Source organism: Rhincodon typus, chromosome 18 (assembly GCF_021869965.1).
Source record: "Rhincodon typus isolate 14 chromosome 18, sRhiTyp1.1, whole genome shotgun sequence".
Taxonomy (NCBI): Eukaryota; Metazoa; Chordata; class Chondrichthyes; order Orectolobiformes; family Rhincodontidae; genus Rhincodon; species Rhincodon typus.
Genome location: NC_063349.1, coordinates 5,433,288 through 5,449,405, shown reverse-complemented (window position 1 = coordinate 5,449,405; position 16,118 = coordinate 5,433,288). Strand labels below are relative to the sequence as shown.

The following is a 16,118-nucleotide window of genomic DNA, read 5'->3' as shown; positions in this document are numbered from 1 at the left end:
TGGGACCGCAATTATTTACAATTTATATAGATGACTTGCAGTTGGGTACCACGTGTAGGGTGTCAAAGTTTGCAGATGACACTAAGATGAGTGGCAGAGCAAAGTGTGCAGAGGACTGTGAAACTTTGCAGAGGAACATAGATACATTGAGTGAGTGGGCAAAGGTCTGGCAGATGGAATACAATGTAAATAAATGTGAAGTCAGATATTTTGGTAGGAGTAATAGTAAAAAGGATTATTACTTGAATGGTAAAAAGTTGCAGCATGCTGCTATGCAGAGGGACCTGGGTGTCCTTGTGCATGAATCACAGAAGGTAGGTCTGCAGGTACAACAAGTAATTAGGAAGGCAAATGGAATTTTGTCCTTCATTGCTAAAGGGATTGAAATTAAAAGCAGAGAGGTTATGTTGCAGCTGTACAAGGTGCTGGTGAGGCCACACCTGGAGTACTGTGTGCAGTTTTGGTCTCCTTACTTGAGAAAGGATGTACTGGCACTGGAGGGGGTGCAAAGGAGGTTCACTAGGTTGATTCCGGAGTTGAGCGGGTTGGCTTATGAGGAGAGACTGAGTAGATTGGGATTATATTCATTGGAATTCAGAAGATTGAGGGGGGATCTTATACAAACATATAAAATTATGAAGGGAATAGATAAGATAGAAGTAGAGAGGATGTTTCCACTGGCAGGTGAAGCTAGGACAAGAGGGCATAGCCTCAAGATTAGAGGGAGCAGATTTAGGACTGAATTCAGAAGGAATTTCTTCACCCAGAGGGTTGTTAATCTATGGAATTCCTTGCCCAGTGAAGTAGTTGACGCTACTTCAGTAAACGTTTTTAAAAAAAAGGTAGTTTTTTTTGAACAATAAAGGAATTAAGGGATACGGTTAGAACGCGGGTAAGTGAATCTGAGTCCACGAAAAGATCAGCCATGATCTTATTGAATGGCAGAGCAGGCTTGAAGGGCCAGACGGCCTACTCCTGCTCCTAGTTCTTATGTTCTTATTAAATTTGTTCTGTCCTCTTTCATGAGGTTTAATCTGCACACCATTTTTTTTTTTTTTACTAACAGCAAAGTAAGCCTGAACTTACGTAGTAGTTCATTTGTCTATCCCATACCATTTACTATATTGACTTTTTAAGTTCAGCTCCGCTTTTCATTCTTTCAAGGTGAAAGAGCTTTCGTTTTCTAATCTTTGCTCATAGTGCAATCTCCTAAAATTGAAGATCAGCCCAGACATCAATTATTGCAGTGCCTACAGTTAGACTATTTCCCAGATTTCTTCAATTTCCCGAGCAGGGATGTATCTGTATTCATAGGCTTAAACTGTAGATACGTTCATGTCAGAAATAAGACAGTCATACAAACAACTCCTTTCCTCTCATATTTTGTGAAGTTTGATAGGCATCATGCAATTAACATTTTTGCTATCTGGAAGATGGTGTCTACGTAGATGTCTAATGCAGAAAGCTAGGTGAAAAACAGTTCAATGAACACAAATATATGTTTGAACTGTAGGTTAGGTTTTGACAAAAATCAGTTTGAGACATTACCTGTGCTATCCCTACACAGATACTGAAACTGCTCTCCATTTCCATTTTCACTGATGTCATTTGTTTCTAAGTTTCATGATTTTATGTGAAGGAAGATGACACCACAAGTGACTGTTTACACTTAGAGTTAAGAAGGATAATATAGATCACAGTTTCCACTCTTGATGAGTACAGAACAACCCCATGAGTATAGAATAATCCTATGCAGATTTTTTGCCTTTATTATAACAGCGATGACATTTCAAAAGTATTTCGTTGATTGTAAGGCAATTTGGGAAATCCTGAGATCAGGAAAGGTGCTGTAGTAATGGAAATATTTCTGTCAAGGACAAGATCAATCTTGTCTGCAATTAACTCTCATTGTATGCTCAGAATCAAGCTGGCACACAAGTAAAGAACATTTAGAGGCACGGAATCAAAGCCAACAAAGAAAACAATTTCTTAGACAAAAAGAAATGGAAGAAAGGGAGAAAAACAAAGCTTTTGAGTGGCCAAGACACTTGAAATGATGCTGATAAAGCAAATTCTTATATTTACCAGACATGCAAAACATCAAAGAAAGTCGACAGGAAAATACTAAATCATGTGAACTGAGTGCAAATGTGCAGATGGCATTGGTCCAAGGAACGAACCTGTCTTTATCCAGGAAGCCTTCAGCAGGTGCGACCGATTAAGTTCAGGGTAATAGATGGCTGTAAAAATGTTAAATTACAGATATTAACATGCAGCTGAATATCCCCAGTCAAATACATTTTTACTAAGTAGGACGCATACTCGGGAACTAAACTAACAGCAGGTCAGAGTTCTGGTGTGAATTTCTTTGTCAATTACACTCCACTCTTTGTGAAAGGTGAGAAGGTGAAGAGCTATGCTTTGATGCAGTTCTACAGGCACCAAAGTCCTGACAGCATCTCAGCCAACCATAATGTGCGAGGTAATGTGGAGTACTAAACTGCTACCAGAATGAGAAACCCAAGCCTAACAGGAGGGGATCCTTCTCTTGATGAAGGTTAGTAGATAGCTACTGCTTTAAAAAGATTTTGAACAGGAGCTCCAAAGTTGCAGAGATCTAAATGCTAAAATAAAAACAAATCCAATCACATTTCTACCTGTTCAGTTCCAAAAGAGTTTAAAACATTAACTTCTTTTCTTTCTTCACAGATGTGGGTAAATGGTTAATCAAAAGTGCATGACAGCCCAATAGGAGATCTCATGCTCAGTATATGGCCACACATCTGTATCACATCAGGGGAGGCAATGGCACAGTGGTAATGTCACTGAACTAGCAATCCAGAAGCCCAGGCCAATGTTTAGAGATATGGGTTTGAATCATGCCATCACACCATGGCAGATGGCAAAATTTGAATTTGGGAACACCACCACCTTCAAATTTTCCCCCAAGCCACTCACTATCCTGACATGGAAATATATTGTCATTCCTTCACTGTTGTCAAAATCCTGGAATCCTATCCTTAATGGCATTGTGAGTCAGCCCACAGCGGGTGGACTGCAGTGGTTCAATAAGGCAGCTCACCACCACCTTGCTTAAAGGCGACTAGGGATGCCAGCCAGCAATGCTCACATCCCACTTATGAATAAAAAGAAATCAATAAAATCTGGAATTAAGAACTGGTCTAATGGTGAACATGTAACCATTTTGAGTGCCTGGCCAGCAAGGCCCACATCCCATGCACACACTTTAAAAAATATACATATATATCAAGCAAGGATCTCTAAACTGCTACCAGAATGAGAAACCCACGCCTAACAGCAAAAAAGGACGGGATCCTTCTCTTGACGAAGTTAAGTAGATAGCTACTGCTCTAACAAGATTTTGAACAGGCAGCTCCAAAGTTGCAGAGATCTGAATGCTAAAATAAAAACAAAACCTATCATATTTCTATCTGTTCAGTTCCAAAAGAGTTTAAAACATCAACTTCTTTTCTTTCTTCACAGAAGCTGTTTAACTTGGAGTTTCTCCAGTATTTTGTTTTACTGTAGACCTGAACACTGTTCAGTTGCATATACTTTCAATTTCTTTGCTTTTTAGGCTGGAAGCTGCCACTGGAATTGTATGGAATCATCAATGAGAAACCATTTCCAATAGTTTCAGATAGGCTAAGAAAAATCCAAGATTGTGGCTTTGAAATGACACTTTAACCACATCATCAGACTCAACAAATTAAAACAATTTTTTTTTAATATAGAATCCGAGAAACTGCCCATTGGCACACACAAAACAAAAAGTGTTCTGTCCATGATTTTATTTTCTGGAGATCCTAACTCTCAAATGTGCTGCTCTTATTACATGACCTAAGTAGAGATATGTTTTAGCATGTCAGTACTGGTTTGACTTCTTATAAGAAGTACTTTCTGACAGTTCCCTGCAATTATCAATACGCTGCAATTGGAACAGTGTCAGCTTTTAACTGGAGATCAGCCATCTCTTTCTAAATGAGTGACAGCTCTATTTACATGTGAAATTCCCCTATTTGGATTTCCTTTATCTGGATCCAATTTTGAATGAATCAAACTGGAATGGAGAACTTAGGAAAGGTTTGTAAAGGGAGAGGACCCTTATACCCTTTGAAAATCATTTGGCAGCATCTACATTGGGCTTTAGCATCCCTGAACTCAGGATGGAAATAAAGACCACAGATTTCAGTTTATATACAATGGACTACTTCTGAGTCATTATTTGTGATGGGTCTGCTGAGATGGAGACAAGTAATTCAAGTCTCAGTGGAAGATGAATGGAAGTAAAAGTTTCAGACACAAATACTGGCTCAGTGTTGTGAGGAGACTAGTGTTGTGTCTAATAATATTTTTTGAACTGGATATGAAGTAACACAGGGGAGGCGATGGCCTAGTGGTATTATCGCTGGACTGTAAATCCAGAAACCAGACAACATTTTGGGAACCCGGGTTCGAATCCCAGCATGGCAGATGGTGGAATTTGAATTCAATAAATATCTGGAATTAAGAATCTAATGATGACCATGAATCCATTGCCGATTGTCAGAAAAACCCGTCTGCTTCACCATTGTCCTTTAGGGAAGGAAACTACTATCCTTACCTGGTCTGGTCTACATGTGACTCTAGATCCATGGCAATGTGGTTGACTCGTAACTGCCCTCTAGGTAATTAGAGATGGGCAATAAATGCTGCCTAGCTAGCGATGTCCTCATCCCATGATGGAATAAAGAATAAAGAGACTGAAAAGTAGTTTAATCAAATAAGAACTACTGTGCTAATGTCTCTGTAACTGTTCACTTTTTACTGTTGATAAACTTAATAGCCTGTACCACAGATCTAATGGCATATTTATTCCTTCATTGTCTAATGGCTAGCAAAAGAAGTCAATCCAAATTAAGAAACAAACTGTTCTATTGGATCCTAGGAAATTAAATGACCAAATAATATGTGCATTAAGACACAAATGTAAAGATGGAGGAATCATTTACAGAAGAGGAAAAGAGCAACAGATATCCATTGCCTTCTTGAGGCTCTGTTCTTTCATTCCACTCTCCTACACAGTAATGCCTAGGCTTCAGGCCTGGGTATGACTTTTGCCAAGAACTCAGAGTTGCAACCAGCTTGTCTCCTGGAATGGAGGGTGTTCTCCTGGATCAGGACTGTCCTCCGATAAAAACACAACAGTTGCAGCACTGGTAAAAGTGCACCACTGCAAGCACTGACATTTTCATCTTGATGAAAATAAAGGGCTAAAATAAAAACCCACTCGATATTCTGCTTAATCACAGTTACACATTAGGATTGCCTGAATCAATTCAACTTCCGCACATATCCAAGTACATCAATGTGACAGCTTCTTTTGTTTACCCAGAAAAGATTGGTCTGAAGTTTCACTGCTGCTAGATTAGCTAAATAAATCAGGTTTCTGATCCAGTTTAATCATTTAAATCATTGAGAAACTTGACAGCATTCATGTCACAACTTTACACAAATAAAATAACTTACGCTCAGCAGTCTTTAGGACAGGAAATCCCAGATAAAAACTAAACTCCACCAGGTTCAGTATCCTCAGCAAGTCACTCACATCTGAGCCATTCAGGAAGCCTCTTCTACCGTTGATAGCGAAGGTTATATTTACAGGACCTTGCCGCAATCCTCCAAAATTCTCGGCAGCATGGGTAACATTTACAATCTGAGTGACATGAAATCAAAGAAAATTAACATGGCTTCAAATGGATACCAGAGTGCTACAACACTGCCAGGAAATTCTAAATTGTAAACCCTACTTGGAAAAACAGAGTTTCATAGCTTCTTTTTTCATCTGGTGTCTTACTGGGTATCTATGAAGACTTCTTCCTACTACTCTATGCTACCTTATGATTTAAATTACATCAAACATTAACTAATCCTATTTGAACTTCATTAATGGCCCTCAGCTGCTTGACTTTCTCCTCTCCTCATTTGAAAGTACTGATTGATTCTGGGATTCCATTCCTCTTCCTCTCAATTGAAGTGGACCGTTATTCATGACATATGAATAGAGGCATCAACTGAGAAAGTAATTATGAAAGGTACTGTTCATATCATTCACACAGATGGAGAAATGTGGAAGTATTTATGTTGCTCTGTAGTCCCAAGTGCTTCACACACAACTGAAATCCCCACCGTTAACTATGGGCATGTATGCCACTATATTTAAAGAGGATTTAAGTAGAGGTAGAAAGTAACAAATCTGTTTATTAAAAAGGGAAATCGTATTTCCTAACAGGCTGTCCTAATTGCTAGCAGTGAATCTTTTATTGTACCACTTATGTAATCACAGTTCAAAAAGGTACGAGCAGGTAATTGAAGCTAAAATACATTGCCTGAAATCAGCAGATCCCTTTTATATGAACAAGGCAAGTGCTATCAATACTCAGAACAGCAGCTGCACTCATAACTGAGTTCTGAATAATGGTCACAACGCTTGAAATATTAATTCTGTTTTCTCTCCACAAATGCTGTCAGACCTGCTGAGTTTCTCCAGCAATTTCAGTTGTCTGTTTGTTTCGGATCTCCAGCATTCACAATTCTTTTTCTTCTCTTGTCCTTTGTAATTTATTCATATTTGGGTGGGCGTTGGATGTATGGATAATGATGACTGTGATATTTGAAATAATTTATATAGGTAATTCCAGTACCTATTCAGTAACAGAAAGGCATCACTGAGCTGTTGAGCAATTAATTGCTTTTTGGTCATATTAGATGAAGGAGAAATGTTGGTCAGGTGATGGGAAAATTCCATGAAGCTCTTCAACTAGAGGCCTGAGATCCTTGCCTGATTACCAATTCATGCAAACACCAAAATGGGGCCTCAATTTAACATCTCATTCAGAGAAAAGCATCTTTAGCATTGCAGCACTGACACATTGGGAGTGTCATTTGGGCTGACAGAGTCAAGCTTACTTGTTTTACCAAGATGTCACACTGGTTGATGATATGGATCATAATGAATATCTGATGGCATCAAAGGCACTGTACCATAATTAAATGACTTCCATCTAATGTTAACAATAGGAAATTGCAGCTGAGCACTCGTGCTATTCAACAGAGAATAGTAAACAATATACAGGCACATTTATAGTTAGTACCCTTGAGATGTTGGTCATGCAATTCGAGAACATAAAGTTTACTCATTAGCACATAAAATCACTATGCCCAAGTGCAAACATCTGGTAGATGGTTGACTGTTCTCTGTTCTCTGTAACAATAGATGATGTGGTTCAAAATGTGCTAGATACAACAGACCTTGGAAAGGCCATGCAACAGTTGCTGTCAACAAATACTGGCATCAAGTACGCAGTGCCAGATACAAAACAGTTACTTCTTCCACTGAATTACCTTCTAAAACTTTCACGCAACATTGCAACACTTCACCCCTTAGCACATGGTACACATGTGAATTCTGTCTGAAGTTATCTTTATAATGAAAGACTTTTCCATCCAAACCTTTATTACATCATGCTCCACATCTATCAGAAGCGGTCTGATTCTGTCTGCACTTTCATCTCTTTGCAATATTAAACAGCTCCCACCTTTTAACAAAAATAGCCCCAGCTACTCACTGCCTAAACTCACTGAGCTAATACTGCTTCAAGTATTACTGCTTCAGTTCCTTTACACTGCTGGAGTCAGTTACTCTTCTAAACCTGAAACTTTTGATGTGGTTGGAATTCCAGTTTAATCAAGAATAGTCAACACTATAAAATTAGAAAATGTTAATTTTCCCTAGAAATTTCTCATTCAAATGAAGTACTTGTGATACCTGGAAGTATGATCTGAAAGGAGACATTTTAGCAAAAACGTTGCAGTCGAAGATCAACCTGCGTTAGAATGATTTAGTGGACAGTGTTATGGGAAGGAGGGGTGGGGGGGAAGAGGCGTGGCTTACGATATAGAGAGAACAGGTCCCAACTGGAGGAAAGCTTTTCCTCTCTGCCCCAGATATCCCTAGAGGGAACGCTATGAAGGGAGTGTAGAAAGATGAAGCTCAAGTAAAGCTTAAGTATGAGCTTCCATACTGCTGTTTCTACTTTTAAACATGGCACATCTCCCTCTCTATTCTTCCACCAGTGACACCATGCTACATAAACAAAGAGTTCAAAAAAAACCCAAAATCAGGCTTGAAGCACATCAGTAGGCTGACACTGAACACAACCACGATACTTAACTGCAATGCGCTGCTGTTTGATGTGTCTTAGGATCAATAGTTTGATCACTGTGACATAGAAGAGCAGCTGATCAGTTTACAGAAAAAAGTCAGCATCTTGCATAAGATGTTCTAAGTGCCAATTCAACTAAAGGTGAAGGATGAAGGACTTGAGGTTCAACAGATAATGTGGTTCAAGTGTTTAGATGCTGAACAGGAGATAGAGATCCCCAAAAGGAGGAAGATCCTATTGTCTATGTGGCCATATGGTGCCACTGATAACTCTTGTACTTTATGAAATCCAACTGTTTAGAAACGGACAGACTTGCCATAATCTTCAACGAGGAAGAAGCTGAAAGGGCTGGTCAAGGCGAACAATCTATCAACCACCTTTCTGAAAAACTGTGGGAAGCAAGTTGCTGGATACTGCAGACATCCTTATGCTAACCTTGTAGAACAGAGAGACATAAAAGCTTAAGATTGAGGTGATCTTGAATTCTGCTAAGAATACCATCCATATAGTGGAAACTGGCTTCAGGTTTTCTTGAGACGAATGGTCAAGCTCTGTATTTGGCTCATAGATCAACATGGGCTTGCAGAAGCAGCTCTCCTCAATCTTTGTCAAGTAAATCTGCATGGTCAGCAGGTACACATGACAACATAACAATCTGCCTAAGATAGGTGGCATCTCATCTCATCAGAGTACCATTGTGTCTGAACCCCTGTGGGGGGAAATATTTAAAACAATTCACATGTCTCATAATGGAATATCAGGAAAGACTGATTCAGATTTAATGCAGTATAGGGTGAATAGGCTAGAGAATAGTTTAGGTGTGTACAGAATTTCTTCACTTAATTAATAAGATGCAATGTTACTGAACTGCTTCAATCATGGAGATAAAAAGTGTTTCATGATCATGATGATATGGTAACCTGAAACCCAAATGTCACAAGCCAGACAGGGAGGGGTGTTGAAGTAATGGTAATTTCACTGGACTAGTAATCCAGATCCAGAGGCTAATGTTCCAGGGAGGTGGGCTTGAATTCTATCATGGCAGCCTATGGAATTTAAATTCAATAAAATCTGGGATTAAAAACCAGCTCAATGGTGACCATATAGCAACTGCCAATCGCTGTAAAAACCAATCTGGTTCACTAATGGCCTTTAGGGAAGAAAATCTTCCATCTACACGTGATGCCAGATTCACAATAATGTGGTTGACTCCAAACTGCCCTCTAAATTGGGCTAGCTATTCAGTTGTATCAAAGCGTTACAAAGTCTAAAGAAAGGAACGAAACCAGGAGAATCAACTGGCATTGTCCTAGGCATCAGAAACAACATGGCAAATGGCCCTATTACCCCTGAAAAGTCCTCCTTACCTACAACTGGGGTTTTCTACCAATAAAGGGGGAGAATTGTCGCATACTAGTTAAGCAAAAGCCTGAAATAGTCAAACTCATAAGATAATACCTACAGGCAACACCCCAAACAATACATGGGTGAGACACTGGCAAAGCATACTCACTAGAGCTGACAGCACAGTGGTATATAGTTGGAAAGATATTGCCCTGTGAGTCTTCAACACCGGTTCCAGACCCAATGAAATCGAATGGCACTAGTCAACCCAGCAAACCTCCTGCTGATTATCCTCCATCTCTCCTCAACCCTCCATCCAACACCAATCTCAGATAATGAACTAATACTCCTCTGTGTTGAACATCATCTGAGGAAAATGTCTTTGACCTCATTCTCTCCTATCTACCTGTCGCAGATACATCCTTCCATTACAGTATCTGTAGATGTGTCTTTGTGGATATGAAGTTCCATCATCACATTAAGGATACACATGTTGTGTGATATCCTTGAGGCATTGTGGGCTACCAGCAGGAGAACTGTATTCAATGACACTTGGGATAGGTACACCACAGGGTTAGATATGGAATAAAGCGGTCTCGACACAGTCCTCATCAAACACACCCAGCATCGGCAGAGCAAGCAGTTTCTGCAGGAAAATCTCCCTTCACTGTTAACTGAGCACAAAGATCAGGAGTCTTCCAGCTAGATGCCTCCTGACCTATGCTGAGTTAGCTGATCACAGACGAGAAAATAGATGAGTAGAAATAAGCAGAAATAAGAAACAGCAAGGGAAAGAAGCCTCCAGTGTGAGTAATCTAGAGGAAAGCTAACACAGATCTATAGTAGCTCGCAGTTTAAACCAGGGAATACTGGGAAGGTTGGAAGAAAGGTATGACAGTAATAATTGATGATTTTAATATGCATACAGACTAATCAAATTGGCAAGGATAGTCTTGACGGAGAGTTCATAGAGCACAGTACAGATTGTTTCTTGGAGCAGTATGTTGGAAAAGCAATCAGGGGATCAAGCTATATTGGATTTAGTATTGTTTAATGAAATGGGATTAATGAATGATCTCATAGCAAAGGATTGTCTATGGAATAGTGATCATAGCATGTTGGAATTTCAAATTCAGGTTGAGGACAAGAAACCTAGTCTCTCACTAGTGTTCTGGAGTTGGAAGTAATTACACAGGCATGAAGATTGACTTGGCCCTATGGAGTGAGCAGAAAGACTAATAGGTAGTCGATGAACAGTGGCAGTCATTTAAGAAGATATGCAACACCTCGCATCTGAAATATATTCCACAGAGGACGAAATATTGTAACAAGAAGTAAAAGCATCCGTAGCTAAGCAACAAAGTTATACACAATATAAAGGCAAAAACTAAGGCATACCATATTGTAAAAGTCTTTAAAAAGAGCAAAGGTTAATTAAGAAAGAAAATCAATGCAAAATATAAAAGTGGACAGCAAAAGCTCCTACATTTCAAGGAAGACAGCAGCTAAAGTGAATGCTGGTCCTTTAGAGGACAAGGCTGGGGAGTTAATAATGGAACACAGGAATGGCAAAGACACTAAATGCAAATTTTACCTCAGTTTTTATGGTGGAGGTGATTGAAACCATCCCAATAGCAACAAGTAATGCGAAGGTTACAGAAAAAGAACTTAAAACAATCACCGTCACTAGGGAACAAGTACTGAGCAAACAATTGAGATTCAAGACAGACAAGTCCCCAGGGTGTGATGGCCTACATCCTAGGGCCTTAAGGAAGTGGCAGCAGTGACAGTGAATGCATTTGTTAAAATATTACAAAATTCCCCAGATTCCAAAAAGGTTCCAGTGTGTTGGAAAAATGCTAATACAATGCCATTATTCAAAAAGTGAAGGAGGCCAAAAGTAGGAAACTATAGACCAGTTAAGTTTACGATCTGTCATTGAGAAATTGCTGGAATCATTACTAAGGAAGCAGTAAATGGGACAGTTGAAGGTTTTTTTTTTCTATTCATTTGTGGGATGTGGGCATTGCTGGCTGGCCAGCATTTCTTGCCCATCCCTAGTTGCCCTTGAGAAGGTGGTGGTGAGCTGCCTTCTTGAACCGCTGCAGTCCTCCTGCTGTGGCTTGACCTACAATGCCATTAGGGAGGGAATTCCAGGAATTTGACCCAGTGACAGTGAAGGAACGGCGATATATTTCTAAGTCAGGATGGTGAGTGACTTGGAAGTGGTCGTGTTCCCATATGTCCAATGCCCTTTCCCTTCTAGATGGAAGTGGTTGTGGGTTTGGAAGGTGCTATCTGAGGATCTTTGGTGAATTTCTGCAGTGCATCTTGTAGACAATGCACACTGCTGCTACTGAGCGTCAATGATGAAGGGAGTGAATGCTTATGGATGTAGTGCCAATCAGGCGGGCTGCTTTGTCCTGGATGGTGTCAAGCTTCTGAAGTTTTGTTGAGGCTGCACTCATCCAGGCAAGTGGGGAGTATTCCATCACACTCCTGACTTGTGCCTTGTGGATGCCGGTCAGGCTTCGAGGAGTCATGAGGTGAGTTACTTGATGCTAATGCAGTGTCAAAATACAATCCACCAGAGTCAGCATGCGTTTATGAAGGGGAAATTATTTACTAGAGTGGATAATGGGTGTCCTGTAGATATAGTTTATCTGGACTTCCAGAAGGCATTTGATAAGGTGCTGCAGAAAAGTTTATGCAAAATGTCAGATCACACAGTATTATAGGTAATATATTAGCTAGGACAGAGGATTGCTTTCTACTGGTTAGCCAGAGTCGGCATAACTGGATCTTAATCTAGTCGGCAAGCTGTAACCAGTGGGGTGCTACAGGGTTCAGTCCTTGGGTCCCAACTATTTAAAGCTTTTCTTAATGACTTAGATGCAGAGATAGAATGTATTATAGCCAAATTTGCAGTTGACACTAAAATCAATAGGAAAATAAGTTGCAATGAGAAAATAAGAAATTTATAAATAGATATGGATAGGTTAGGTGAAATAACCAAAAGATGGAGTTTAACATAGATAAGTGCGATGTTATCCATTTTGCAGAGAAATGTATTTAAGCTATGTATGGTTTAAATGGAGAGAAACCTCAAAATACTTTGATGCAGAGAGATCTGGGTGACCTCATGAATAAATTTAAATAAGCTAGTATGGAGGCACAATAGGTAATAAAGGAGGACAAATGGAATTTCAGTATTAATTGCTAAAACAAAAGGAGTATAAAGGTAGGGAAGTGTTGCTGCAACTGTATAAGGCATTGGTGACACTGCACATGGAGCACTACGTACAAAAGTGATCCCCTTACTTGAGGAAGAATGTAATTGCATTTGAGGCAGTTCAGAGAAGGTTCATTGGATAGATTCCACAGATGAAAAGCTTGTCTTATGAGGAAAGAATGAGCAGTTCAGGCCTTGACTCTCTGGAAGAATGAGACGAGATTTAAATTTAGGTATATAAGATGTTAAAGGAGGTTGACAAAGTAGATGTTGAGCGGGTATTTTCCCTGTGGGGCAATGTAAATCGAGAAGTCATAGTTTTAGGATAAGGGGTAGCAGATTTGAGAGGAGGAATTACTTCTCTCAAAGATCATGAATCTGTGGAATTCACTACCCAACAGCATGGTGGATGCCAGGATACTGAATAAATTTAATGAGGCCATAAACAGATTTTTCATCAGTAACACATTAAAGGGTTATGGGGGGGTGGGCAGGAAAGTGGAGTTGAGGTCAAGATAAAATTAGCCATGACCGTATTAAATGGCTGAGTAGGCTAGAAGGCTGAATCACCTTCTCCTGCTCCTAGCTCTTGTGTTCCTTATAATTCCTGGTTCAAGCTCTGAGCTGTCTATCAACTCAGATTCACTATTTAAATTATTTAAAGGGACACATAGCTGCTTGACCAGGCTCCAAATGGCCTGTAAAAGATGCTGCAGTGTTTTAAGCTCTAACTTGCAGCAACTTGCTGTGCAAAAAATTTCATGGAAAGGGCAAAACTAACAAATGACCAATGTAATTCACTTGCCAGTTCCAGTAAGCTCTGACCTTGACCAGATGAACTGCTTTAGTGATGTTGGTTGACAGATAAATATTGGACACTTGGAAGGCAGGGAAAATTTTCTCTGCTGTTCTTTGAATTAGTGCCATATCTAAATTTGAGAGGGCAGGGGGGTAATCCTCTAGCTTTGTATTACTTCCTTGGTACTAAACTGAGACATCAATCTAGATTTAATCAGTCTTTGAATGGGAAATGGCATTCATTATTCTGTATGGAGATGTAATTGTCACTACTTTGGGCAAATCATGCTCATTTGTGGATACTTAATAGGATCTTCAGCCACTGTAACAAGCAGAAGAACATTTCACTTGAAGGATGTCATTTCATCGACAAGTCAAGCTCACCCTCACCTGGACTGTGAAGCCTTCTCTTTCTTGTCGTCTTCTGTAAACTTCTGCAAATGCCATAGTCAATCCTTTCTCAATTCTCTGAGTGAAGTTGCAAAATCTCACGTCAACATAACGAGGGACAAACTGAAGAACTGAAGAGGAGGGAGAGGGATTAGACAAGAAATTTTTGAAGGTTGCAGAAAATGTCAGAAACATATCATTGGTTCATAATAACCAAAAGAACAATTGGATTTTGGTAAAAGGTATTCAGAAATGTCGCCACTTTCTGATAACCAGATTGCATGATCCTCCCTGCCTTTGCAATGGCCCACTCCCCGTCTGTTTCTGCCCCCTTTTGAGATAGTGCATTCCAAACTCTAGTGTTTAACAAATTGCTGTACAAAAAAAAAGTCTCTTATCTCCCCCAACTCTCTGGCTAATTATCTTACCTCCAGTTACTGGCCTTCCTGGCTTTGGAAACATTGTCTCTCTACCTACTCTATAAAACATAATTTAGAACTGCTCAACTAAATCTCCTCTTGACTTCTCTACTCTAAGAAGAACAGATTTATTCCCTGTTGTTTCACAGATTATGGACATTGCTAACAAAGCAACATTTCTTCCCCTCCCTCAACTATCCTTAAGTGGCTTACTCGGTAGTTAGGAAGCAGTTAAGAGTCAACCACATTGCTGTGGTCTAGAGTCACATGTGGGTCGGACCCGGTGAAAACAGCAGGTTTCCTTTCTCTGATAAACCAGATGAATTTTAATGATAATCAATGAGCGTTTTATTGCGATTCTAATATTTTCAATAACAGATTTCTAAGAAGTAATTAATTGCCTACTGGGATTTGCACCCATATCTCCAGAACACTGGCCTGGCTCTGTGGATCACTTGGTCCATGTCACACCACTATTGCCACCATTTTACAGTCTCTCCAGATTAAGTGAAGTCTATCATTCCGAGTAGCATTCGAATAAACCTATTCTGCACCCTCTCCAATGCTACCAGCCCACAAATTACTGAATGTTTTCAGAAAATGTTGATCCACAGGTATTTTCTAGATTTTTTTAAAGCAAGAGAAAGGAATATCTTTAAGATAGAACTGAAGTGTTACAGCCAAATGCACAGATGGCTCTGATAGTTAAGTGCAACGTGAACATACAAGATTGAGTAATGGTTTAAAATAAAGCAGATAAAGGAAAGTGACGGGAAAGGCTCAAAGATGGAGAGGAGATGTTATGGTTCAGTGGCAGAAAGAAGCAGAATATAAGTCACAGAGAGCTACGTTTTTCCTACCATACCCCAAATGCAGCTTTCCTCATCACAACATGCTATATAGCACTAATCAGCCAAGAGGAAAACAAAAGAGTTAGGGACAAATAAGAGAACGTTTTAAAAAAAAAGTATAGCAAAGGAAACAGTACAAAGACCCCAAATATGTAACAGAGAGGCCATACTCTCTGGTTTAATGTGTGTGATATCAAACTTATCAGCTAAAAAATGTTGAATTTAAATATTTCTTTTTCAGACGATTCTACAAAAGTCACAATTGCAAATTGACAAGCAAGTAGGCAATTTAGAATATCTTTCATCATAATAACAGGTCTAACTGAATGAATGAAATGTTTTTAAATTCTACTAACCATTCATTTTACTTTATCATTGTATTAAACGTATCAAACACTAGTTTGCATCTAGCCTCGTAACCATGGTTTAAGCAATCATGTAATCATGATAACTAAATAAAAAGCAATAAGTGTGGGGAGAAGATGAAATATGAGAGTAAGCTAGCTAGTGATATAAATGAAGATTGCAAGAGTTCTTTTTTAAGATATCTAAAAGGTAAGAAAGAGGCAAGAGTGGGCATTGTACCTCTGGAAAATGAGACAAGGGAAGTAGTATTGAGAAACAAAGAAATGGTAGAGGAACTGAATAGGTACTTTGCATCAGTTTTCAAAGTGGAAGACACCAGGAGCAAACCAGAACTTCAAGGGAATCAGGGGACAGAGGGGAGTGGTCATCATCAAGGAGAACGTCTTGGGTAAACCAAATGGTCTGAAGATAGATAAATCACCCCGACTAGATGGACTGTGGCCCAGAGTTTGGAAGGAGATTGCTGAGGGGATTATGGAGGCATTGGCAGTAA

General features: G+C 39.5%; 1 protein-coding gene across 2 annotated transcripts in view; it reads right to left on the bottom strand.

Moving 5' to 3' along the window:
• si:ch211-1e14.1 (UPF0606 protein KIAA1549) overlaps positions 1–16,118 on the bottom strand; it is a 195,600-nt gene that overhangs the window by 73,869 nt on the left and 105,613 nt on the right. For both annotated transcript variants that reach the window (XM_048607972.1, XM_048607973.1), the window contains exons 5-7: positions 13,990–14,120; positions 5,530–5,716; positions 2,181–2,240 (exon numbers count right to left, since the gene is read on the bottom strand). In XM_048607972.1, coding sequence (XP_048463929.1) covers positions 2,181–2,240; positions 5,530–5,716; positions 13,990–14,120 — 378 coding nt within the window. The remainder of the gene's footprint in view (positions 1–2,180; positions 2,241–5,529; positions 5,717–13,989; positions 14,121–16,118) is intronic.